Genomic DNA, 26,795 nt, shown 5'->3' on the forward strand with positions numbered 1-26,795 from the left:
AATGAAGGCCAGAGTTGCTTCTCTCACTGTATATAGGAAAGTAGTGGTCTTTCATCCCTTTTTGAGAAGAAATGAGAACAGAAAGATTTTCAAGACCAGCAAGACATCTAAGGGGTTTAAACTGAGTACTTATTAGATTTAGGGTACAACACTTAAAAAAGGGAGTTAGGACAGCAAGCAAGCAGAAATCCTGTCAGCAGGACGAAGCACTAAAGATCTGAGACCAATTTTTAGGGACCAGATACTCAGAGTGGTAAGCACCAGCTACTCAGTGGGAAGCACACCTTCAGCCTGGTGTCTGTGTGACCTTTCCACTGGTGTGCAGGCAGCAAGGAGAAAATGTCTCACCTGAGTGGAGCAGGTGGAGTAAGAGTGGGAGGAAGGAAGGATGGACTGTAGGGGAAAATTGTAGAAAGGCAGAGGGAAAACTAGTGGCTTGCACTAGTGATGAGTGACTTGAGGGGATGGCAAGTGCACAACTCTCTGATGTGCAGGGGAGCGAGCCTGTGAAACTGGGCTTGGAGAAAAGAGACTTTGGGAGCAGCTGAGAGTAACCAGGGAAGAAGCTAAAACCTGGGGGGTTTGTTTGCTAATGGCACAGTTATATACTGGGAGGTGGACACAATGATATGCCTTTTCCTGCCTCAGCTTTTTATCCAGCCAGGTGTTAAAGATCAATCAGAATTGGCGCTAACATCATATTTCTTTTGTCACAGGAGTGATTGATTATTTTCAGTATCTTATGAGATACACCTGTGGTGAGGACTGCTACTATCTAGCCCTGTTTACGCGTTGAATTCAAAGCCCTTTAACAAATATCATCAAGTAGGGAAACAGGAACATGAGGAGGTGAAGATCAAAGTCAAAGAAAAAAGTGAAAAGAAAAGCCAGGAACAGAAGTTGGGAAACCCAAACAGTTTTTATTGAAATAGCTCATGCTGCTTTTCCAGTATGAAATTGGAATGAAAGACAGGCAGGCAAAAAATGGTGGCAGCTCAGGATTAATTGTGAGACAGCAGAAACTGCCCTCTCTCTGAAGTCCTGGCTGATGCAACAGCTCTATGAAAAATGGGCAACATTTGCCTGTGGGACACCTTCTCTATGTCAAACTCCCATTTTACTTTTCAGAAGAACGTAGGTGTGAAAGCAGATATTCTGGCCAAGTTGACCTTGAGGCACACCAACTTGGATCTGACAAGTATTGAGTTCCATCAATACCACAGGTGCTCTGCATCTTGAATAAAATGTATTCTTCTCTTTAAAAGATTTTCTACAGAAATCTACTGAATCTACTATCTTCAACTTGAAACATTTTGCTTTCTTCTAACCCAAAAGTTAGAATGGACTCTTAAATGGCTTCCAGATAACATTCCAGAGAGTCTTATAAAAATGTAGTTCAAGGGATATAATACTACTCCAAATATGCTTAGGGATTAAAGAGAAGAAAAGGCTTCAGATCCTGTGAACAAACCATACCAACAAGCTGTTATCATCATCTTCTGCTTCAAAGAAATAATTTTTTTAATTCCAACATGTATTATTGCAGACTAACGGATAATGAGATACAGAGCTTTACTAGATTCTTTGAAGAGAGAAACTAATTTTGCTTAGTAATAGCCCATGTTTTGTATCACAAAGTAAGAGAGATTCATGAAGAACTGGCTTGCAAATTTTTGTATCAGACTTCAATGATTTTGACACAAAAAAAACTTTATCCCAAATGCAGTTTTAGAATCCATCAACTGAATTCTTACAGTGACACATCAACACACTACAATCTTTAAAAAGTTTGAACTAACTTTTAATTTACTGAAATGCTTTCAGAAGTTTTATATTATGAACTTTATGTAATCTGTTTTCTCTGTAAGCTAATTTTTGAGTACGTCTTTTAAAGAGGAAAGGAAGGAAATTCAAAAGCCTGGAATCAAATTTCTGAGAAAAACCACAATATTGTGAAATTCTGTTAACACTGCTAAAAAAACACCCAAAACCTTCCAATTGCACCATGCAACCACTGGATCATTAATTTAATTTTAAAACAATAAATACACAGAGAGTAAGTACAAATGAAAGGAGCAAGAAGCACTTCAGCATCCAGGACTATTTGGTGCTTCCCTGTTCTGTGAAGGATGGATGTAGCTCACAGATGCATCCTTATGGGTGTGTCCCCTTATGGGTAGCAGATATCAAAGTGATCCATCAATTTAGATTATTGAGCAGATATAGGATGGCAACAAGATTTACAAGTTACCACAGAGGATTTTTATTTGAACTAATGATCTAGAAATAGGCAGCTTCTCATCTCATTGTAAGCTTTCTGAATCATCCACTTTCTTGATAATACTACTTTCTATTTTAAGCCCCTCATTTTTCCTAGTGTTTTGTGTTGTTCTTGATTAAAATCAGCCCTTTCCACAGCAATTTGCCTAAGTCAGCTGTCTAAGCAAAGTGCTTATGAAATACACGCAGTACTGCAGTATACTTAAAAAAGACAAATCAAGGTCACAGGATATGTCCATTGTGTATAAATGACTCTGGGTCATTAGCAAAACTCCCACATGGTCAGGTGACTACATGACAAAGTTTTTTAGCTTTATTCACCAAAAAGCACACTATTGTTTCAAAAAGCCCATTTTAAACCAGATTTTTGTTTTGCAACAAAACCAGAGAAAAAAGCTACAGTTAAGCAAGTACTTGTTTTAAAAAGATCTTAACTCATGGATGTGAACAATTCATAGCTCCCTAGTACAAGAACTTGCAATAACTGCTGCATCATCTGTACATGATCAAAACAGAAAAAAAAAGTTACACCACTGTAGCTTACAATGGTTTTAGTGAGAAAATACTTCAATGAAAAATCACAATTTAAGCATATGAATTACTCATGATACAGAAAAAATTTTAAAAAAGAAAAAAGTGAAATATTTCCTGTAAAATCTAGTGGGAAAAACCTGCACACTTCTTGTCTGTCATGTCAGGCCCTTTGATTTTGGAATAGAAGATTACATTTTTATCAGAATGTTTTCAGATCCACAGTACTTTTATATACTTAACAGTTAAAAGAAAAGGTCTGAAAGAACTTCAAACCGCTGTATATACGTTTCTACTACAGGAATGTGTGTCAGAGAGAAGGCAGAGCTATAAATATTAACTATTTCTATCCTTAGGCAATGCTAAAGTTTAGACAAGATGCAATTCTCTTGACAAGTTTTATGGAAGATAAATGTTTTCTGACTCAAATATGTTTAGTAAGATTTACAAGACACTGGTGGTAATGTCTAATGCATTTCATTTCATAAATCTACAGTCTGAGGCTGAGCTGGGTGTCCCAGAGGAACTGGTCTCACACACAGTCTTTTTGGACACAGTGATTTTTCACTGCTCTGCCACAGAGGCAATTCTAGCCTGGAGTGAGATATTGTCACTTAACAGCTCTTTAGTACGTACACTGAACAAGCTGAGCCCTGGATTCATCTGTGCCTACTCCTGTACACGAGCCCACAGAGTAAATGAAATTAATTGTCACCTGTCCAGACAGGCTGAGAATTATACAGGCAAGGCAGAAAATCAGGCTGTTTCAGATGAAGAAACTGCCTCACTGAGTCAAAATTAAAGACACATTTTGGTGTCACAAGAGAGTCTCTAAGGCTTCCTTAGCCACTGTTTGTGATGCACAGCTTTGAGGCATGATCTTTCTTCTCAAATTCATTTTGGTTAGGAGGACGAAATCTGTGTATTTTGGTGGCAGGGCTTAGCAGATTTTCATCAACTCCTAAAATGCAATGGTAAAAAATGATGTCCAAATCTAGAGTTTTACTTATGCGTGACAGACAAACACCCTTTGGACTGAAGGGGAAAGTCGTTTGCAGTAAGACACAAATTAGCAACAGAGGTTGCAGAAAAAAGGTTACATGGAAATTACACATATCTCTGTTTCAACTTTATCTACCATAAAACTGGTAATTTATCAGGGAAAATAGAGGCAAACTGGCAGCACAAATGACATGTCATAATAGTCATACTATGACAAGGGGCAGATTGCCCTTCTGAGAATAGGTTATGAATAGACATTATGAGTACCAGAAAATGTTTGCAATCAAAAGCGTTAAGTGCACAAATGAACTTAATGTTCTATAATGTCTGTAATAAAATTTAATAAAAAAATCCAGGAATTAGCTCCCATTTTAAGTCATAAGAATAACTGGGACTTGAATAGCTACTGCATGCCTTTTAATGTACCTTAAGACATTAATTTATTAATATGCACTAGATCTAGGTGAGGTAGTTACATGCAATCATTCCTGCAGAGGGGAAAATAGAGATAGAGAGACTCAGTAACTTTCTCAAGGTCAAAGACAGAAAAATCTGGCTTCCAGGTCTGTACAGAGGGAAAGCTCATTTTTCTCTGGCAAGCCTGTGGCTCATTGGCAGAGCACTGATTTCAACTATCATTCTTCAGATGTTGTTAGACTACCTGAATTCCAGAGATCTTATCTGTGTAAGCAAAGAGTCCAGATTGCTAGAGGAAGGAAAGGTTTTAGCTTTTCATTTTTTGTTCATGTCCACACTCAGACACCTGGTGAACAGGAGAGTTGTAAGGTATAAGAAAAATTTACTGAACCAAATGAGAATTTGATAGAAACTGATTCACCAAATATCATTAGAGCTTAAGTGACCTTGAGGAGCTTCCACTGCACCAGGACCAAAGAAACTAGATACAAGGAAGAAAAGGAAAAATTCCGGAAGGAAAAGAAAAAAATTAGAGCTGAAAGCTGATCTGTGCTTGTCTATATGATCATCTCTTATTAAAATCAAAACACTATTCTAAAAAATCCCCCAAATACCAGATTTGGCAGCATTATTACTGCAGCACCATGGCAATTCTTCTGTAAAGTTGTAGGATACTTTTGAGATAATGTCTGAGATCAGAAGGAAAAACCCCTTAGTATTCACCAGAAGCTGCCTCAGAGACTTAGCAGGCTCTCTCATCTCCTCAGGTTTGTTGACCCAACAGTAGTGGCCCAGTACTTTGCTAACTTGCAAGGAACAGCAAAGTGCAGGATGTCACTCCATATCCTTTGCAGGCTACAGATGTGAGCACACTACCAAGCTCCAAACAGAGGAAGGAGATCTAGGATCTTTGGAGTTTTAACAGGCCCTCAAGAATTTTGGGCTGAAGTGTGCAATGACAAATACTGCAGTATTATTTCTCTAGAGTTTAATGCAGATTTTTACAATAAGGGAAAGTAAGTAGTGTCAAAATAGTAGAAAACAGGGGCATTCAATGCAAATAATTGTCTCCCAAGTTAAATAAATATATTTTAAAAATCTGCACACATCTTCAAGCAAACTCGGCAAATTTATCTAGATCACAGTTTGGCTTGGAAAAAGCAAATGAAGAATTTAAGAGCAAGATCAGCTCCACAGAACTGTAAATGGTTTGAAATATTTTTACCTCTATATACTATAAAAGTAACAATTGCTGTTGCAGAGGAAATGATCATGACCTATTTTCTCCCTTGTGAATGCAGAAGTTATTGATTTGCTTTGACAAGGAGCACAAACAACATACTCAATACATTAATCTATGATTTAACTAACAGTTAATCAACATAAAAAAGGCTATGAAAAATCTGCCTGCAATATCCTGAACTAGGATTTATATTCATTTTAAATGTGAAATATCAGTACCCAACCTTTTCTTGTTTTCTTCTTATTAATTGCAAAAGGAAACAATTGCTTCACACTGGGACATGATTGCTTGCTTATTCAGTTTTTAACAAGCAGCAGAGCTTCAGCTTCAAATTAATAGTTAAACCCAAACAGCATCACCTTCTTTAAATCAGTTAAACGTATTTGTAGACATAAACATGATGGATGACTAGAAACTGGAGCATTCATTGCTGTGGGGCAACAGATGCCACAGTGAAGTCATGCTCTGAGAGATGTCACTGGGCTCAGGATGACAAAGGGCCTTCTGCACACAGTGTGAGCCAGACATTAAGATGTCCAACCTAAGCTGGGGACAGCATGGGCAATGCAGCCCCAAAGGAGCCTTGGGGAGACAACAGCAATTCTCTGTGCCTGGTGCGTTGAATTTTGGGATGGTGTAGAGGCACCAGACCAGCCATGCCAGCAATGTGAGAGGCAAACGACTAATCACTGGGTATGGCAGTAGGGGACAGTGTGGATACTCTTTCTATCCTACCTCTACAGCCCTTTCACAGACAGGAATAAGAATCTCCTTCTTATTCCCTAGTAGTTTTTCCCCAGCTGAGAACTCCTCCATACTGTAGAAATATTAGCCCCATGATGTAATCACAGATGTGTCACTATTCTGGTACTAAAATAAGCTGGCAGTGTGAGACAGCCTCTGGTCTCCTGACTCTTTTTCAGGCAGTAAGGAGAAACTGCCATCAATAATACAGTTGTTTCCAACTATGGAATATAATGAAGGTAGTTATCAGTTATCAGACAGAAATACTGGGGTAAATCATTAAGCACTTTTTGTGTTAGACCAAATATTTTGCCTTCCTGTATAACAGGATGATCTGATGCTCCTAGAACAAGGTGGCTACAAATCTGTTCTTGGTACTAAATAAAACATGTAATTTTTCATCCATCTTCCCTGTTCTGGGACTTTTTCAGTTTTGCTCTGCAAGGGGAAATAAATTTTCCAAAGCTTGCTGATGTTGCAGTCTATGAGGGCAGCTTGCATTTATACAACATGCTTCACTTACTCAGACTACTTGGAGAAACATTCAGAGATACTCATAAGTGACAATAACAAAAAACAGCCCCAAGGTGGGTAAGGCATTTCTGATCAAATGTTCTACCTCTTGCCAGATGCAAATGGCTAAGAAGGTAGCTGATGTGGAATGAGTTAAATACTTACTTTAAGATCAAACACATAATTTAATTTAAATTGATTTAAGTAATCTAAATACTGTATTAAAACCCTTCTAAGTGACTTGTAGGAAGTTCCACATAGATTGTTTCGAGCTAATTGGTAATACTAATCAGACGCCCTGCTGGAGTGGCACACTAGATTCTAATTGCTCTTTTATGAATCCTGCTCTCCTTACATTTCGTAATCCTCCACACAACTGGAGCTCTGCAGTTATGCCTCAGCAGTACCTACTGCAAGCCAGGCATGTCCTATTAAAATCTCCATTGGCTGTATTAACTACTTCCTTGAACGGGACAATGGTGTTCAGGAAATTTGGTCTTTATTTCCTTTCTGCCACAAACTTGTCAAACAAGCCTGGAAAGGCTCTTCCTCTGCCTCTGTTTCTGCAGAAATGACTCTGCCCTGAAGCTGTTAGACCTCAGAGGAGACACCTCATTCAAGTCCTATGAATGTAACCCAAGCGATGCCTTCAACACTGAGTTAGCAGGAATCAGTGCACACCAGTGTGGAATGCTAAAAATGTTGGTCCATTACCTTTCTAGCCTGTGCATGGTCATGGCTAGCGTTTTGTTCAGTTCCTCGATCATGCGGCACCCTGAAGGGTGAATGGGCAACGTGCTGGACCCAGAAGGAAGGTGCTGGCTGTGGCTGCCGTACTGGAGCTGGTGCTGGTGAGCTGCTAACTGGGATGGCAGGACAGTGTGATGCTGCTGGGTCAAAGGCTGCTGGGAGCTCTTCTGCGTGGAATAGGATGAGAGAGAGAGGTCTGGCCCCCCTAAAGGCATGCAAATCATGACTTTCTTTGGAGGTAGTGGAGGTGACAGTTTAACTGGCATACAAGGCAGTTTCACAGGAGCGCCAGGATCTAAAAGAAAGAAAGAGAGCACAGGTGTTAATTTTCATGTCAGTAAGAAGGAGATGAGAGTATCTGCCTGGGTGAGCAGGTACAGAGGTTGCTACTCAACATAGGAGAGTGCACACCTGTTGTGACAGACAACTCCTATTGTATGCTCAGCATGGTCTCCAGAAAAACACTGTTGTTTTGCAGCACTCCTGAGTCTCACAAAAAAACATCCCAGGGCTGTGCATGCCCCTAATAAACACATTAAACAATACTTAACAAGGCTTGTGGCACACTTTAAAGCCCTAATCCTCCAAAATAGCCCTGTGAGGTAGATGCAACTTCTTCCACTCAACAGGCACACAAATAGGGGGAGAGCAATTAGGATGAGAGCAATTCAGTGTCTGAAGTTACAGGATGACTCACCACCATCACTGCCAGAGCAAAAGCTCAGGGGTTTCTGATCCATCTCAGCCACTGCAGTACAATTACTACAAGTCACACTTCTTACAGCTTTGACATGTGCAAAACATCTGGTGTAAAAAATTACATTACAGGGCAAAAGAGAAAAGAAATAAGGTTTGAATACTAAACAGGACGGGTTTGGAAAAATGGAAGGTACATGAGGAGAAAAGTTAAAGGGCACTAGGTTGTTAGGACTAATGCATTCTTTTGCAGAAGTGGCAGGCATTTTTCTCTGGACTCAAGCACTGAATTTTACCTTTTAAACTCTATTTAAAATATTCACTGAAGCCCATTGTTCATCAGACAGGAAAAGACTTCACTGACTTCAATGAGAAATCAGTGAGAGGTCCACAAGCAAACCTCTCTTCCAGAACTCAACTGCAGAATGGAGATTTTTGGAGTTGCATTGTGAAATATTTTCAGAAGGGAAAAGAAGTAACATGAGGGCTAATAGTTGCAAGATGGAAGGGGAAAATGGTCACAAACTATGCTAAAAGTGAAAGAGAGAGAAAATATATACACTGTGAGCAATAACTCTAAGTTTGTATCTAGGAGAAAGGCCAGGCCCTTTCCAGCCTGAAATACTGCACATATTTGTCTCCACACTGTAGCTCTTGGGTGAAGCGTGCATGACCTTTGGTGTCCTGCTGCTTCTGTCCACTCCTCTTGCTACAACATGGTAAGAGAATTGCAGGGCCAGAATCTTCTTTTGACCTGAAGAAGCTTGGGAGTTAGATGCTGCTCTCCAAAGTTCATCACTATTCTGAATGCTATCAGATGTCCATAGTCCTTTTCCAGACTATACAAACTGGTTCTTTTTGGTTTAAACTATCCTTCCCCCCCATTCCCTTCATTCTTCCTGGCTTGTTCTGGGTATTGCCTGGACTTCTATCCATATCTAATAGCCAGGGTACACAAGTTTGATATTAGGACTACCAAGCAGTAACACTTTTTGAAAACAATTACGGATTGTAAGGTGAAAAAAGACCATGAGCTAAGTTCAGATATGTCTCTTGAGTTATTTTACTGCTCGTCACATCTTCCACAGCATCCACTTGATATTAGTGGTTTTGCTATGCTAGGAACAACACATTGACAGTGTAAGCCTTCCCCCTCTCCAGAGTGTTTACAGGCTGCTACGCAGAGGGGTTCAAGGGAGTGCAAAGATGAAATGCTGCATGCTGGTTTTGGAGGGGATAGAGTTAATTTTCTTCACAGTGTCTGGTATGGGGCTGTTTTGTATTTGTGCTGAACAAAGTTTGAGTTGATAATATAGAGATGTTTTTGTTATTGCTGAGCAGGGCTTGCACAGAGCCAAGGCCTTTTCTGCCTTTTGAACTGCAACACAGTGGAGGGAAACCTGGGATGCATGGGAAGCCAGGACAGGTGATCCTAAGTGACCAAAGGAGTATTCCAGACCATATGATATCATGCTCAGCATGTATAGTGAAGGTAAGAAGAAGGAAGGGGGGGATGTTTGTCTTCCCAATTAGCCATTACATGCGATGGGGCCCTGCCCTCCTGGAGATGGCTGAACACCTGCCTGCCCATGGGAAGCAGTGAACATTCCTTGTTTCACTTTGCTTGTGTGCATGGCTTTTGCTTTCCCTACTGAACTGTCTTTATCTCAACTCATTCATTTTCTCAGCCTGACTGAATATGGTCCTAATACTTTTACCCTTCTGATTCTCTCCCTGACCCCACTGGTGCGGGAGTGAGTGAGGGGCTAAGTGAAGCTTGGCTGCTGGCTGGGGTTACACCATGATGTAGGGGTATGGAGAAAAAGTGGCCTTTCCACATTGCAGAGTGGAAGGGCTATAGAGAGTACAATCCAAGTCTTCTGCCTTTCAATGTAATATTAAATCCACTTAACATGCTGTCTCTTCTGATGGCTCTACGAAGGCTGAAATTTAACTAATGGGTTTGACAAAGCAGTAAAAAAAAAAAAAATCAAACCACATTCAGGATTTTCTATTCAATCACACAAAGGTCTACAAGTCACCTTGTTTTTCTTACAAATATGTTATTTGCATACATTTCCTTTGTGTGTCCTGCATAAAAGAACACACTCTTCAATTAAAGGTAAATAACAGAAAGAGTAAGGAGTAAATAGTATAGAGCCCTGAGAATAAAGCTCCTATGGGATTTGTAGTAAAAAAAGTGGGTTTTTTCACACATTTATGCTTCAGGCAATTTTACTTCTAGAGCTTGTCCTGAATTACAAAGATTACACTAAGATCTGCACTTCCATTTTGACAAATACAGGTTGGTTTAAGATCCTTTTCTGTAGCATGTCAATCAAAGTCTTCATTTGACAGTGCCTGTGCCTGGATGCCCCATCACTCTGTGGCAGCCCTCCTTAATGGTGAATTCAAAGAGATCCCAACTGCAGGCATCTCTGTCTTTTGACAAAAGAATAACTGGAAGGATCATTTGTGTTTTCTGCGTTTTGGGATCCTGAAGATCAGAGCAATATAGTTCAGGTATAAAGCAAACAGGAATCCTTCCTTCTTTCTTCTAAATACAGTGAAAATTTCTTTCCTCATGCAAGTATTCATGCAGTAGAGTTGTGGCACAGGCACTGCAGCTCTGGAATTGTACAGGAGCACAAGTCTAGCTTAATTATCCTGAGTAGCCACATATTCATTCCATCATGAATCAGATGCACACACTTTGGTTTGACTCTGCACAGCAAAGGTATGGACCTTCAGTTTCCACTTAAATTTAAACAAATGCTTCACATAATTTTCAATGGTACCAGTGCTGAGTGACTCCACTGGACATCTGCCAAAAATTGTGCCCATTATTTTTAATGTCCTCATTCAGGCTGACTGTGTTACACCCAGGTTCTTGAGCTTGTCTGAATATGGTCTTAATACCAAAACAGACTCTTGGAAATGACCAGAGACATTAAATCTACTTGTCTGCGCCCTCCACCTGCAGGAGAATTCTACTTCGTTTAAATAAAATGGTTAAAAGGAGGAGTACAATTTGCTGGGAAATGTAACTGTGTATCTTCATTGACACCAGTAATGGAGACCTTGGTATTGCAAGTTTTAATGTGTGGTCTGATCAGTGACTATGCTGAACAAGTGGGTCCTTGCCCAAATCCACGGGCTCTGGGCATGCTGTTGGGAACTGTGCTACCATCATCTACACTAAGGGACAGAACAATTTCTCCCTGCATGTGAGATGACTGAGTTTTACAGTTCTTTCCTCTGTTTGTTTTAATTTCACACTGTACATGATTTATGAACCAGGGCTAGTAACAATTACTGTCTCCCCCATGGAATATACATCAGACACAGGCATCAGTAGATGAGTAAGAAGCTGGACAGGGGAAATAAGAACAAGGAATCTATGATGTGTCTTCTCAGTGAAACATTACCAGAGTATTAAATCATTGCACAAAGCACTCATAACTGAAAAGAAGCAAACTGTGTGAAGCCAGGTGTGCAAGGCTGATTAATCTCTTCTGGCTGAGGTTTTTCATGCTCAAGAGAATAATGAGCAATTTTGCAAGATGTTGGCTCCCAGTGGGGATGTGACCACTCAGCACTGTGTAATAACTTGTATGCTAGAGTTGATAAAAAAGACATCAACCTCTCCACTCTTGATGATAATCAATTACTTAAAGGACAGTTGTGGATGCCACAATATTTGCTACACATCAGAATTTTGACAAGCAGGTCATCCCTTACTCTTTCCAGACAGATCATTTTGCTAACATCTGTAGTTACTGTATTTCTTTTGGGGTGTTCATGAGATAAATATATGTTTATTTGTTGCACAGGTTTGCTACTATATGGTTCTTCTGAAGTGTTAGTGGTACACTGGAGCTGTGAACCATATACACCAAATCTGATGCTTCTTAGTCACTGAACATGGCTGGAGAATTGCTCAGCACACATTGAAGACACAACTGCTGCAGATGGGGTGCAAGGAACTTCTGGATGTATGGCAGCAAAGGTTGCTGCAGCAGGGGTTGTAGAATGGCCCATTAAAATCTTCAAATTCTGCCCAGCTCAACTACTTCATGGAGAAAGAGGACATGCCTGGGGGTCCTGGGCTTGTGGCAGAGCTGGCTGTGTTGCTCTTTCTGGACTCCTTGCCAAATGTAAGGCAGTGCTGTACCCTGACAGCAAGGAAGGACAACAGACTCCTGGGTGGTACAAGAAGAAACACAGCCAGGAGATTCTGCTACTGATAGAAGGATTCCCTTCTATTAACCAGCCCTTAGACTGTATCTAGACTACAGTGCAAGCTTGATATCTTTCCACCAGGAAAGATATCAAAAAACCAGAATGAGTTGAGCACAGGGTCACTGCAGCGGCTGAGGGCTAGAGCACTGGAGGCACTGAGGTATGTTCAGCTTGGAGCAAAGACAGCTTGTGAGGGGAACATTTACGAGCAGCCTCCCAGTACCTACAAGTTATCAATAAGGTGATACTCTTCAGTGGTGTGTGATGGGAGAAGGAAAGACAGCGGACAAAAGTGAAAAGAAAGAGGTTCAACTCTTATAAGGATTTCAACTGGATTATAAGGAAAGTGCTTTCCCTGCCATGAAAAGAGGCAGTTAGTGGAACAGTTTTATCCACACAGGTTGTACAGCTGGCATCCTCTGACGTTTTCAACACCCAGCCGGTCAAAAGCCTAAGCAATCTGGTCTGACCCCATCCCTGGCTCTGCTTTGAGCAGGAGGTTGGATTTAAGACCTGCTGAGGTTGTTCCTCACTGAATGACCTTATACTGTGACCTTTGCTGTACTGCATACAGCTAGTAAGTAATACAAGTAATACAGCTTGTCATAAAGTTAATGATATACTCTTTAAATTCCTTCTAAGTAATTAATTATGTAAAATAATGTGCAAAAAACTCCCTCAAACCAACAAACAGTGCAAAAAACAGTGTGGCCTGTTGAGGGAGCTCCATGGGGTGATGTGCCTGATATTTACTGGCCCCATTTGGACAAGTAACTTTTGCTTTTTCAGGTCTTCTTTCCTGTAATCACTTGTGCCTAAATTGCAAGAGTCTCTTTTCTTGTTTCAATGAGTTTTTGAGAAGTCAAAAACTGTTCTCAAAGGTTTGCCATGCATCTCCTGCTGACTATAGCAAGATCTGCAGTCATGTCTTTTGGGGAAGATTTGAGACGGAATTCTTTGCTGTTCTTCTGTACCACATAAGCATTCAAGATGCAGGTTGAATATGGAGAACAAAAGCAAGGCATGATTAGCCCTAAAGGTTGAAAAGTATAGCTCTGCATGAATTCCTGTGCAGGGCCTTGGAAAGGGTTTCAAAGACGAGAAGATTTCCTGATGCCTGTATGTGATATGTACTCCTCTCCAGGAAGAAGCACAGAGAGGAATTATAGAGGGAGAAGCTGCACCAGGGTCCAGTTTACATGAGAACCTGGTGAAGGAGAACTGCTTTTGCTCTGCTGCTTCTCCCTTGACACGCAGTGAGAGAACTGTCCATTGTCTTCATGCGAATGTAACCTCCCTTCATGAATGCAGCCTGCCAGAGCAGACAGCTGGAGGTAACATCACTGTGGAGGAAGCTTCTGGATTATGCCTTGGGCTCATCTACAGGGAGTCTTCTGATACATATGTGACTACTGCATTATAAAATATTCCAGAGTATTTACTGGACAAATTGTAGTTGCAAGAACTTTTACAAAGTTGTCACTCATAACCAGCTGTGTGTTGGCAAGTCACCAGAACCCCAAGCATTCATGCTCTCAAACCTCATTCTTGTCTTGTCTGCATTGTAAGAAGCAAATTTCGAGGATTTTTTATGTTTTGTACCCTATTAAATGTTTGCCTCTAATTATAAATTAGTTCTGAGTCTACACAGACATAACTAGAAAGCCCAATATCAGAACCAAAAACGTGCTATGTATCTCTTCAAAATCTTGAATGAAAAAAAGCAAAAGAATGCAAAAAGCTTAAATGGAATAGTTATTGGCCAGATATAACCAAAGCTACATCCTATTCTAATATTAGGCTTAATTTTGGCTCAAACAGGCTCAAATGCTCCTGAGATCCCATCTTAATGGCACATATTTTGTTCTCTGGTGTTTTAGGAGCATTATGGGTTATTGGTGATTCAGTTGAAAAATACCTAATTAATTTCAGAAAGCATTATCTGCTCTGGTGAAAATTAACAGCTTAATGAATCAAGATCAAAGGGAACTTTACAACACTGGGGTCTATCAAATCAGACATGCCTAGCAGTCCTCTCACTTGACCATTAAAGATTTTTGATTAACTGGGGACTTGAACACCAGAACCCCAATTAAATTTGGTCCCAGGTAATTATTTCAACTCTTCCTAAATTTTCAGTGAAGGAAGCTAGAAGTGTCCTAAATGCCTGGGTTCTGCACATGAATATCAGAGAAATAAAACAACAAAAGAAATTCTGTCTTGTGAACATTGTCTCGTCCTAATCAGTCTAATGCTAATCATGTTTGAAAACCAGGACAAGGCTCACCAGGAGGTGACTGGCCAACAGGACATGCAGAGCAGTGAAACAGTGGTAACAAAATAGTTAAGGCTCATGTTTTTCTCCTGGAGTTGCCTGTCTTCTAGGGCTTATGTGAGCACTTCCACACCCAGTGCTGTGACAGGGATGTTCCCTGTGGAGGCAGCACCATCAAGACCACAGGACATGGCGTGAGGAAAAGCATGGAGCATCTTCTGCAGCAGTGTTGGTACCACCCCCAGTGGCTGCCCTGCAGTCTGCTCTTGGCTCTGGCACTGTTTCTATACTGTCCCATCCCTACAGAGCCCCAGCCCTGAGAAGAAGCATGCCAAGGCTGTGTGATTTATATTTGCTAGAGGCAATTCTCTCTTCCTTCCACCTTTAAATGGATTTTAAAAAATTTCCATTCACCACAAAATTAAATGTGCTCTTACGTGTTTATTTAGGTCTGCTCTTTTATGTGCATTTCTTATCAATTGAAAGGCCAATCTTTGTCTTGGCACAGGCAGATAGATATTTGAGATGGCTCAAAATTCTTTCAGAGGAAAGGAATGTTTCTTTTCCATTTCTAAAACCTGTAATAAATTCTTTGCCAAGCCCTGCAAGTCAGTCTGCATAACTTTTTTAAGAACTTTGGAATCTTTTCACAGCAAGAGGTGGTCTGACTTTTTTCCCTCAAGGTTTGTTTTTAAAATATTTTTCCTTTTTTTTTTCTCTGACCACATCTGTAGTGATTTTTTAATATATGTTTGTACAAAACATCTTTCAATTAAATAGATACACTTATGTACACATATACATGCACATATATATATATATATGTAGACAGAAGTTGAGTTGCTTCTCCCTTTAAACATGTGTACCTGAACCCTTCACAGGATCACATCTCCTCTCATAGTCTTTTGAACAGAACTACCAGACCATTAAACCTCTGTCACTCTCCACTAGCCATGCCTGATATGTTTTAATTTGTCCTTCAACCTTCTCAAAAATTCTTCAGTAGAAAACTGTGTATTCAGCAAGAAATGAAAAGTTTTCATTTTGAATGCCAGAGTTCAGATTTTGCTTGTTTTCTCACTCCCAAGCAGAGGATGTCTCTGGAGTAATTAGAAAAAGAATAGCATTAATTCTGCTTCTCACTGAGGAGGATGCTTCATTAGGATTGATTGCTCATTTCCAAAGGTTGTACATGGCTAATATAATTACCACTGGAGAACACAAGGCACTGAGCAACACTTATATCCTTTGGACCACCAAAGTAAATGGACCCTTTAGAACAAGTTGAATACTTTTATTTATAAGGAATGTATAAGTGAGGGTTGCAGTACCAGCAGGAATACTGTCAATTAAATTATGGCTCTATGACTAAATTTGAGTCTCCTTTCCTTTACCCTGAAGGTTTTGTACATGCATGTACAAGAGTCTACCTATACGCACATACAAGACTTTATATAGGACTGGATGAGACATCAGTGAAGGCCACCACAAGAGGCCACACCAGAGGGGTCACAGTTCTGTTTCACTTCCATTGGAAAGTCATCACCATAAAGCAACTCACTTGTGCTGATAACTTGAGCCTGATTCTACTTCACACAAAATTTCCAACTGCGGAAAAACAAAACTACTCCAGAAGCCCTCATCCTTTGATTCTTCTGGTATCAGTTACAAAAGAATGGCTTATGAACCAAGGACCTGAGTTTTTTCCTATGTTATTCCTATATTTTTATTTCTTCCATGTTGGCCTCATTTCTGAACAACTTCTTGTAATTGGGACAGAGTTTTATGGGAGATCACAGGAAGCTGGTTTTGTCCTTAGGTGAAGCCATGAATACTGCTACCTGGCCTTGCAGGCCGCAGGACCACCCATTCAGTTTGTAGCAAAGGGCAAGATATTAACTATTATGTGCAGATTTTGGCAGGTAAGAAAGTAAAGAGGTTTCACATAAAATGTACAAAACTATACAGGACAAAAAAGTGTGGTCATCCAAACAGAAACATGAAGAGACTACGTAGAGATGAGAGAAAACCAGAACATGTTCTTTCCTAATGAGCACTTTCCTGATATAGATATTAAACCTGAATAAAATGGGTGTTAACTGTCTGAAAAGAAAATCTACAATACATAAATGTGGGCAGAGCATTTCTCACATCAGTTCTGAAAATATCAGAGCAGGATTAAGACAAGATCAACCCAGGGGAAGACTGGTAGCTGCCCCACTACAAAGATGAACCACACCTCATATTCAACTCAGGATTTTGAGATGCCGCCTGCTGTGCAGCAGCTGCAATTATGAGCACACTGTCCAAAAGGTGCAGGCAAGCATTTAGGGAAGCTATTTTGGTCAGCATAAATATAGTCATCCTTTGCTTCAGCAGTTGAAATGAGAGACTGGGAGGAGGAGACACACCCACCTTCCTTCCACATCCACATAGAACTTTGAATCCCAAAGAGCCTGGACACTTGTGAAAACATGTGGAACACAAAACAGAGCCTGTGTTGTTTACTGTTGCTACCTTCCATGCAGTGAGAGCTAAACTGCAGCATAAAGCACAGGACATCAAAATCCTGGTCATTGGGAATTGGAGCTGGACTCACCAGTGGGAGGGGACTAGTCAGAGCAGGGGTGGAAAGGGGGAGCAGTTTGGAAGATAATACTGAGGCAAAATGTCAAGAAGTCATGGGACAGAATTACCTGTATAAGGATCAGGGGCAAGTCAAAGACAAACATATGGAAAGATACAGGGTGTGTGGAGGGACATCTGCCCATATGGCAGTCGAGGGGACAAGCAACAAATTGCAAAAGGAGAAATCAAAACTCTCCCTTTCCCCTCAACTCTCACGCCTTTCCTCATTAAGGGCATTTAAAGATATCCTAGTATTTTTCTGATACTTCCTTTCCCATCAAAGCACATCCTGCAATTTCAGTGGTGATGGTAAGTCTTGATGAATAAGGGTGAGGAGGGTTAGGAAATGCCACAGCGGTCTTAAGCAATTAGAGCTGAGAGGGGAAGTGCCCCTGGAGCAACCGTGATGAAGGTGCAGTCTGAAGATTTCACGATCCCTGCCCTAGGTACAGCACGTACATCACCAGCACACACACAATGCAAACAGAGTTACAGAAAGAGGAAGAACATTGAGAACCTTGCTACAAAGGCAGCTTTTCCTATAAGGGAAACGGTGGGGCTGAGGGTCCAGGAATACCTACTTACCAGTTAAGTGGCTGGCAATCCTGGCAATAGGTTTAGGAGGCAGGGCAGGGGGCTGTTTGAGGAGGGACAACTGTTTCACTGGGGTGTCCTCATGGTCTCCAGGGAAAGCGGCAGATTTTTTGGGGGGAAGTAGCAGGACTGGCTTAGCTGTAGGATCTTGGGACAGGAGGACGCCGGATTCATTGGATGTGGGGCTCTCTTCAGACACTGGAGGACACAACCACATCATAGACGCAACAACGTTACGAGCAAAGCAGCAGCAGATACAGCCGAAGTCAGACAAGAAAAGCAGCACAGCAATGCAGATTAGGAATGACTCATAGATTTCACTCAAACATCGTATAACGTAGAAAGGAGGAAAGAAGGAAAGAAGGAAAGAAGGAAAGAAGGAAAGAAGGAAGGAAGGAAGGAAGGAAGGAAGGAAGGAAGGAAGGAAGGAAGGAAGGAAGGAAGGAAGGAAGGAAGGAAGAGAAGGAAGGAAGGAAGGAAGGAAGGAAGGAAGGAAGGAAGGAAGGAAGGAAGGAAGGAAGGAAGGAAGGAAGGAAGGAAGGAAGGAAGGAAGAAGAAGAAAGAAAGAAAGAAAGAAAGAAAGAAAGAAAGAAAGAAAGAAGGAAAGAAAGAAAGAAAGAAAGAAAGAAAGAAAGAAAGAAAGAAAGAAAGAAAGAAAGAAAGAAAGAAAGAAAGAAAGAAAGAAAGAAAGAAAGAAAGAAAGAAAGTAAAAGAAAAAGAGTAACACACAGATCTACACAACAGTCAAATTTCCCATTACTTCTGAGAGAAGCCAGCTCCCGTCCAGGCTGGGTAGTACTTCCACATCAGGAACACAAATCAGGTTTTATAATGTCATGTCTCTGATGGTCTGTCACCACAGCTTGCCTAGGACCAGATATGTTAGCAGGTGGTCTGTAAACTTACCCTGTTAAATGTAAAAAGCACCTCACAGGGCCTACTCTCTTTTGAAAAGGCTGCATAGCTGCGCAAGACCACGGATGACAACTTCTACTGCTCACTTTTCCTCACTTGACCTTAGTCCACAACTCTCAGCAGCACAATCTGATGCAGAAAGAGGAGCTAACCTAGATGTAGAGCATTGCTGACTCCCTGCACAGGCTGGGGAAGAAGAGCAGCCAGCCTCACCCAGGGTAGAGCAGCTGACTGTGTTAGTTACTGACAGATGTGTGGTGGGAACTTCAGACAGCACCATGGGACAGGTAGAGGGCACAACGTTGTACCCCAGGGCTCAAAAGAGTTGTAAGCTCTCTGCTCTAGAGCTCATTGGTACATCTGAGATGTAGACAGAGAGCTGGAAACCTGCTTTTACATGTTCACAAAGTGCAGGGGTTTTGCCTCACTCTGAGAGAGGTTACTTGCCTAGAGGTAGAGCATTAATTCTCCATCATGTCAGTCAAAATTTCTTGTGGAGCATTCAGTGACAATCTCTACACTGTCACCTCCTTCTACCCCAGAAGACCTTCATTTTGACAAGGATTTCTCAGGGTTAAACACCAAATGTTAGAAGTCAAAAACTTATTTCAAACAGCTTAGAGTATCTACACCATAACATAAATGAGATGTTACCTGTCCCATCCATGATCTCTGTGGTTGGGAGCACCTCATATGAGCAGGGTTCCACAGATGCTGGGACTGACTCCAGTTCTGCTAGGGCTGGCAGGGACACCTGGCTGGAGCTCAGCCCAGAGCCCAGAGGCTGTCCATTCTCCAAAGCTCCTTCTTCATTTGGTATGGAAAGTTCCCCATCTGTTCATAGTCGGAGGAAAGAAGAATGGCAAAAAAAAAGACATAAATAAAATGCAGACAGAATTTTAAATTAAATCTATTTCCATTTAGATTGTTTTCAAATGAGGAACTTGGACTGAGATCTTCTATATACACATGCACTGGGTTTACGTGGAAAAGTTTTGATACCAGGGGGTCTACATGGGTGACTTCTGTGAGTAGCTGCCAGAAGTTTCCCCATGTCTGATGGAACCAGTTCCAAGCTGGACCCGCTGCTGGCCACGGCTGAGCCTATCAGTGATGGTGGTAGCACCTCTGGGGTAACATATAATTATAGTCAAATATCTGTATTCATCTTTTGCTCTACCCTGGAATGGTTATTATGAACTGTGTTCTAAGTTGGTTGATTCCTGACCATCCTTGACCCACATAGATATGCAGTCCCATCCAATACAAAAAAAAAATAAATCTATTTTCCCTCTCTTTGTTGAATCTGGGAAGTCAGGAACGACAGTAGGCTGGAACTAAAGAATATTAATACATATTGTATATAACATTTTAATATTAATAACAATAATTATTAGCTTTCCTCACGCCAACTTTTATGCTATAAGGGACACAAAATCACAGGGATATGTCCCTATTTTACATACAAATAACCACATTTTATGTAAGGAAGAGAATATTTTTTTTATTTGCCTGATGTAAAGACTTGATACTGGGGTATATCAGATTCCATTTAGAAAGCCTGTTTTTATAGTTACTAATAATATCTCCTCTATCTGAGCAAAATTTCTGTGACAGCAGCTGGCATTTTCTTTCCTATCAAATATCCCTTCACATTAGAAATAATAAAGAGCAGAAGAAAGGATTCAAATTATTCTCTATGGTGTCAACCTGTATGATTTTTATCTCTGAACTTGTTAAGCACAGCACTCGGGTTCCTGGAGGCAGTGGCTACATGGACATCACAATTAGAGTTTTATAAAGAAAAGTGTTCAGCCCCTATGGTTACAAATGGAAACCTGAAAATATAACTGAAATGTGACCTGTAAAATTAAAAACCAGCAGGCAAATATGCAGAACTTGATTTTACTATTTAAATTACTTCTAAAAATGAAACTCAGGATTTCAGAATATGCTTTTAGATTTTTGGGCCCCACTGATTAGCCATATGTAGCTCAATGTATTGAGTGGAGATGTACATCAGTCAAATAAGTGCACATTTTCCCCTCATAGGGCTAACAAATCACTTTGGAAAACAATACTGAAAAGATAAAAAGTCTAATTTTGGTGCTAGTATACAGCAATTAAGAAGTCTGAAAATACATTAGCTGATAACTATTCAGAACAATGTTTCTGCCATTTAAAGCTTCTCTACAGCAAGTGAAGATGGCCTCCTGTCTATTTTGGAATTATTATGAATACCGAGGTCTTGACTTTCTTGGTTTTGTTGGAGGCTTTTTGGAGCCCAGAGAGCTATTATGGTAGTGCAGTCACATCATACTAGACTGAAACCTGACCCATGACTTTGAGAGATCAACTGAGCTGGCTAAAAGGTGGCAACATGAATTAAAGCTATAGGCTTGGGCCAAGTGTTTTTAGCACAAACTCCTTTCTAACTGCTGTGCCCATTCTATTCAAAACTGTTTACTTTCCTAGGCAGCAAAAATAAAAAAAAAATTCAGCCAGTATATAAGCTGAACATTTTTTTACTTAGCTGTTTTGGTAGAAATGCTGTGTACTCTATGCTGGCTCTGTCTCCCTTTTATAAAGACATGCTTGGGATAAGGATTAATGTTCTCTCAGTCTCCGGTTTCATGAAAGAGTGTAACTGTTTCTTATGTAGAGCATCTGCTTCTTGAATGAAAGGCAGCGACTGTGTCCAGCAATATATTCATTAATTCAGTGCATTAATTCAAACTAAATGTGACTGTAACTATGAGAAAAGTATGCACGACAGACCCAGTAATGTTTGCTTTTTGGAGGGATGACTACACATTCTTCATGAAGTGAGATACCTATTGTAATATGCCGAGCACCTTGAAATCCTACTGTCTTAAGTGTGCTATGTACTTCTCAAGGTATATTAGCATGATTTAAAGAAAAACAGCATTTGAGAAGACCTACAATTGCAAAAAAAGTAAAATGTAAGATAAAATTTTGGCTTTTACCTTTTGTCTTAATACTAATGCATGGCATCTTTCTGTACTGACAGTGTAACCTTTTTTAATCTTACATCTGAATAGCTTTAATCTTGATTTAGAGTCTAAAGCTTGTCCTTGGATTTGAATGAAATCATCAGACATGGCACAGAATCATGACTGAAATATACACCCTAAATCAGGTATTGCTTAAAGAAGAGCTACCTGGAGAGTTGCTCAAGTACAGCAAACAGATCAAAGATGTGGAAAAAATAATTTGTAGAGGAAAGAGTATCTCAGTATGAATTAATCCTGCATCAGAGATATGCTTGACAACCAGATACAAAAGGCAAATTACTTATTATTTTCAAAGTATTAAAGCTATTCCAGTTGGCTGATATACAAATGAAAAGAATCCCGGTAATGCAATTATTACATATACAAGGATGAACTTATCTGTTTTCAGGAACTGGCTATGAGTTTAAAGTTAACTTTGCACAGTGATAACATATGTAATCTTTTGTTCTCAGACTTGCTAAATCCTTTGCTATTTTCACAGTGTCTGGTGCTACTTAGTGGAAAATTACTAAGTCCAGGAGCTTTAACAACATCAGCTGTTCGTGAAACTGGATGGGTCCACGAGGGAGTAGCTTGACCTCTGCAGCAAGAGAGCATATGAAGGCTGCTCTTCCTGCTCTTACTCAGGAGTCTCTGCACACCTGAGGTCACTGAAAAAACAGGACTTCAGAGGAAACTCTTTTATGCAAAGGACTCTGCCCAGACACTTTGATTCATCTCAGCATGTGAAAGCACAGCATGGGACAAAGGCCCAGAGATACACAGATGATGTCTTCAAAACCTGTGGCTCCTAAGCATGGTTTGTACTCCTGAACACCTGCATTTTCCACTCTCGGGTACTTCTAAAACATTGCCTGGTGTGAAGCAACCCACAGTGCATCACACTGACTGGCACAAACCAGTCCTGTTGTGTTCCCCCTTTTGTAGCTCTGCCTACCCTCTCACTGTGTCTTTTACTCTGAACTACCTTGGAGTACACAACTTTTTGCATATCTGAAAAGTGCCATGCTCATGCATTCCTTCTACAGAAGACTAGCTATGGAAGTCAAAATGGACAAGTTGAAATCCTGGATTAAGTTTTGGATAGGGTTATTTCCTTCAATACTTGTCTGCTCTCAAGTAGACTGTCCAAGCAAGAAATTCTTGATGACAAAGACTAGGAAGGGCAGAGTAAAATTCATTGCCATTCTCTGCCATGACCCCAAGGGTGGGAAATGGAAAATTGAGTGTTCTTGCACATGGTCAAGACCTGCCCCTGGAACTGTTTCCTAGCCTTGGTGGCTACCTTAGAACAGTAGCTGGGATCCTGCACAACTTCAGCGCCTAAGCAGACCCCTGATTTTGTGGGATCCCACGGAGTTTGAGACAGGCTGCTTCTGGAGGAGTTCAAAACTTTTCAATTTCACTGCAGGACAACTGGCTCTCCAGTGGCTTCCATGCCTTCCTGCTGCTTTACCAAAGCCACAAAGTTTGTTCTCACATATTGTCACAAAATCTGCTTTAGTGCATAAGTGCAACATGTCCAAATCCTGTCAGGACTTAGGCTACCTGAATTTAAGTCTAAATCCATAATTTTAATTAGATAGAGCATATTAAAATACCAGATTATAAAAGACGAAGACTGCCCCTGTTTCCTCGGAAAACCATTGCAACATTGCCTTTGGCATAAGTAATTGGTGCACATTCATATTCAGAAATTTCTCACTACAGGCAATCTCATCTACATTCAGAAAGAAGAAGAGCTATCAAAATACTACAAGTAGATTTAGTTCTTTGACCAGCAGCATGAAACAGTGGGCAATTCTAATGACAGATGTTTTTGGGACGGTTACACCTCCACGTGGAAATCAAGGTCTGCTCCTATGTGTAGGAGTGATGGCAAAAATATGAGTTCTTCTAAATGTTGAGGTATGTTCTATGATGCAGGTGGAAAATGTGTTTTTAACCTCTCAGGACTATCTGCCCACAAATTATAAGAACAGCAGGAGCTTAATCAGATACTTCTTCAACTTACTATTTTCCGAAAGTACAGAGTATTTGAAAAAAATTATAGCCTTTGCCTACATTTTCAGAATACTCAAGTCACAGAGCCCTGGAAATGGAAGATAACAGAAACTGATTCTGTTGTGAGTTTGGCCCTTAGTAAGGAAGCTCTCTCTGCAGTTCAGTCAGGAGCAGCTTCAAGTGACTAATTTAAATGTGGGGGTCACTGAAATAATAACAGCATTTCTTGTTTTCCAAATGCAGCAGCTGGACTGCAGTGACTCTCCTATGTGTGGCTACTGTGACTCACTGCACTCTGATAATTTTCACCTGCTGGGTGACACGAAGTCCTCTGAAAAGTCAGCAAATCCTGAAGCAAACAGGTCAGACTGTCACCTTAAACAGCAGGCAAACCAACCAGCTAATTATGCTTTTCTTCAAGGTAGAAGATTTGACAAAAACAAAACAAAACACAAGGCAAAAATTCTTGTTCTTGGGTCAATCTGCCTGCACTATTTCCTTTTATCGGTATGGGTTTTTAAAGAAAGAAAAAGCCAAAGTTACTCACAGGCCTGCTTTGCCCACCTCATAGGAAAGGGAGACAAAGAGATTTACCCCTATTGTCTGTGCAAGATGCCTCTTGGCATGGAAGGTGCTACCACAATCAAATAAAGCGTTCTACCAGGAAATGCTAAAGGTCTGTTGTTTTCTCGAAGGATTAGAGGTTACCTAACAGGAATTACAAAGAAAATGTAACTTCCACTTCAGGTTGTCAATGAAAAAAATCCTTCATTAGAATTACTCTCAGATTATTACACCACTGAAGGAAATAATGCTTTTGCTCTACACATCTTGCCTTGTTCACATCCTTGTATCATCATAGCTGTTTGAGTACTGCTGCTATTCTTGTGTATTACCACCTTCTTCTCTGCCCTACCTCTTTCTATTCATATCAGCTTTGTAAAGGTGAAAAATCACTATAAAGAGGAAATAATTTCTTTCTTTCAAATGCCTACAGACAACTTACAATTTGCTTCACAAGATGACACAGAAGTTTTCAAACAACATCATTTGATCAAGAAGAAAAAAAACCTGTAATGCTTTGGTAGCAATAGAAGAGGAATCTTCTCAAGTTTCAATGTGGAAGGCAAGTCACAGAAGACTTTACAGAAAAGATTTTTCCTGGGGAAGCCTTTAGGATTATGCAGCGCTGGTTCAGAGGGTGGCTACATGTCCTTGGATTTGTATACGAGATACAAGGATACGGGATACGAGGCAGGGATGAAGAAGGTCACACCTGGGACAGAGGTGTGACTGAAGGCTGCCTTCTGAGCTGGCTGAAGCACTGATCCCTTGGTGTGACAGCCTGGACCCGCCTCACTGGCTGGGGTCTGATCTGAGTCACACTACAAAACGTGGACAGCACAAAGCAGTGAGAAGGACAAGCCTATTGACAGTACTTCTAGGATGGTTTATAAGCCAGCAGGTCATAGTGAGAGCACACTACTACACATAACTAGTAGCAACTGTAAAATTTAATGATAAGCACATTTTTGCTGCAGTTTGTTTTGAACTTAAAAAAATTAGCAGCCTGAGTTAGTAAATTTTTAAATTCATAATAAGCTCGAGTAAAAAGCAGGTAACAGATTTAAATGGTCCTGAATTTATGAAATAGGCCATACTTCGAATATCTGTGGAAACTTCTAATTTCTATTGATTTCTATGAGATTTTGTACTGCTATTTCTACTGCTATGTCAAAAACCTTTAGACTTTGAATTAATGAGGCTTTAAAGCATATGCATAAGTTCTATTGTGATTAAGAAATAACTTTATTATGTTTTTATACAATTTGTTGAATTAATTACCTTAGTAATTGACAAGGGAAGCAGCAAAACAAGTAGAAGACGCACTCAAATACTGACATGTATGTAACAGATGTCAACTATGTATTGTGTTACCAGTGTAAAACAATGATGTTTGTAAAACAATGGCATTTTGCATAAACAAGACACTAAAAACTCAACAAATTAATTATCCTGAACAAGGAATTGTTATCTCTTCTGAGCTGTTTCAAGGGAAAGTATATTGTTCTGTGCTCATCGGGATCCAAAACCTTTAAATGTTTCCCTTTTCCACAACAGTTAATCCCAAAGTGACTCAACCAGAAAATGGCAACACACAGAGACACGAACCCACTACATTTCTCCACAGCCTGGATGCTTTGCTCTTTGCAGTCAGCAACTACTGCCTATTGCTGTGATTTTTATTTCTATTGCTTTACATTTCTGATTAGTTTTGATTTTTATTTGCTAACTAACCACCACATGTATTCAACAGAGAGGGCCAGACCACGGCAAAGTCAAGAGAAATGTTCAGAGATCTTATTTCGCACAGTCTTGCAATTCAGAACTCTCTATTCCTGGTTCCTAGTGTTACAATTATGCAATGTCTGGCCATAAAGCTATATGGGATGCCAATTTACTGTTGTGAAAAGAAGAACACTTACCTTTATCAAAAATTTCTTTCAGCACTCCTCGTTTTATAAGCTCCTCTCTGCTTTGCCTCATTGACATTTTTCTTTCCAAAGCTGTAACAAAGGATAAGGGTCAATATAAACAGAAAAGAAGGGAAATTATTGTTTTAAAAGGCTCTATGCCTTTTAAAGGCATTTAAAAATGCTCTTTCTCCTCTTCAAGTCAGTGCAGCTTAGCATCTTGAAATAAAGGCTACTGGTAGTCCAGAGAATCTGTCTGCTACTGCAGTGTGGCTGTTATTGACAGAAATGGTGGTAGACTGGCTAATTTGAGGGCATGGCTGCACAGCCATTGCTTGGTTTTGACACAAAAGTCAAACATTTCTGATTTCTGGGGAGAATTAGAGAGAGCAAAGGGAGAAAAAGGAGATTATTGCAGGAGCTGAAGAGGGAAGGGTAAGAAAGAAGGCAAC

At 40.3% G+C, this 26,795-nt stretch overlaps 1 protein-coding gene across 16 annotated transcripts in view; it reads right to left on the minus strand.

Annotated features, from left to right (window-relative positions):
- The window catches only part of PHACTR1 (phosphatase and actin regulator 1), a 304,933-nt gene that overhangs the window by 49,581 nt on the left and 228,557 nt on the right, over nucleotides 1-26,795 (minus strand). For 8 of the 16 annotated variants that reach the window (XM_064705249.1, XM_064705247.1, XM_064705250.1 and 5 more), the window contains 4 exons: nucleotides 26,356-26,436; nucleotides 19,485-19,664; nucleotides 17,907-18,113; nucleotides 7,445-7,775 (listed from right to left, as the gene is read on the minus strand). In XM_064705249.1, coding sequence (XP_064561319.1) covers nucleotides 7,445-7,775; nucleotides 17,907-18,113; nucleotides 19,485-19,664; nucleotides 26,356-26,436 — 799 coding nt within the window. The remainder of the gene's footprint in view (nucleotides 1-7,444; nucleotides 7,776-17,906; nucleotides 18,114-19,484; nucleotides 19,665-26,355; nucleotides 26,437-26,795) is intronic. The other 8 variants (XM_064705255.1, XM_064705257.1, XM_064705256.1 and 5 more) reach the window with 3 other exon arrangements.

The sequence above is a fragment of the Zonotrichia leucophrys genome, chromosome 2, assembly GCF_028769735.1.
Source record: "Zonotrichia leucophrys gambelii isolate GWCS_2022_RI chromosome 2, RI_Zleu_2.0, whole genome shotgun sequence".
Classification (NCBI taxonomy): Eukaryota; Metazoa; Chordata; class Aves; order Passeriformes; family Passerellidae; genus Zonotrichia; species Zonotrichia leucophrys.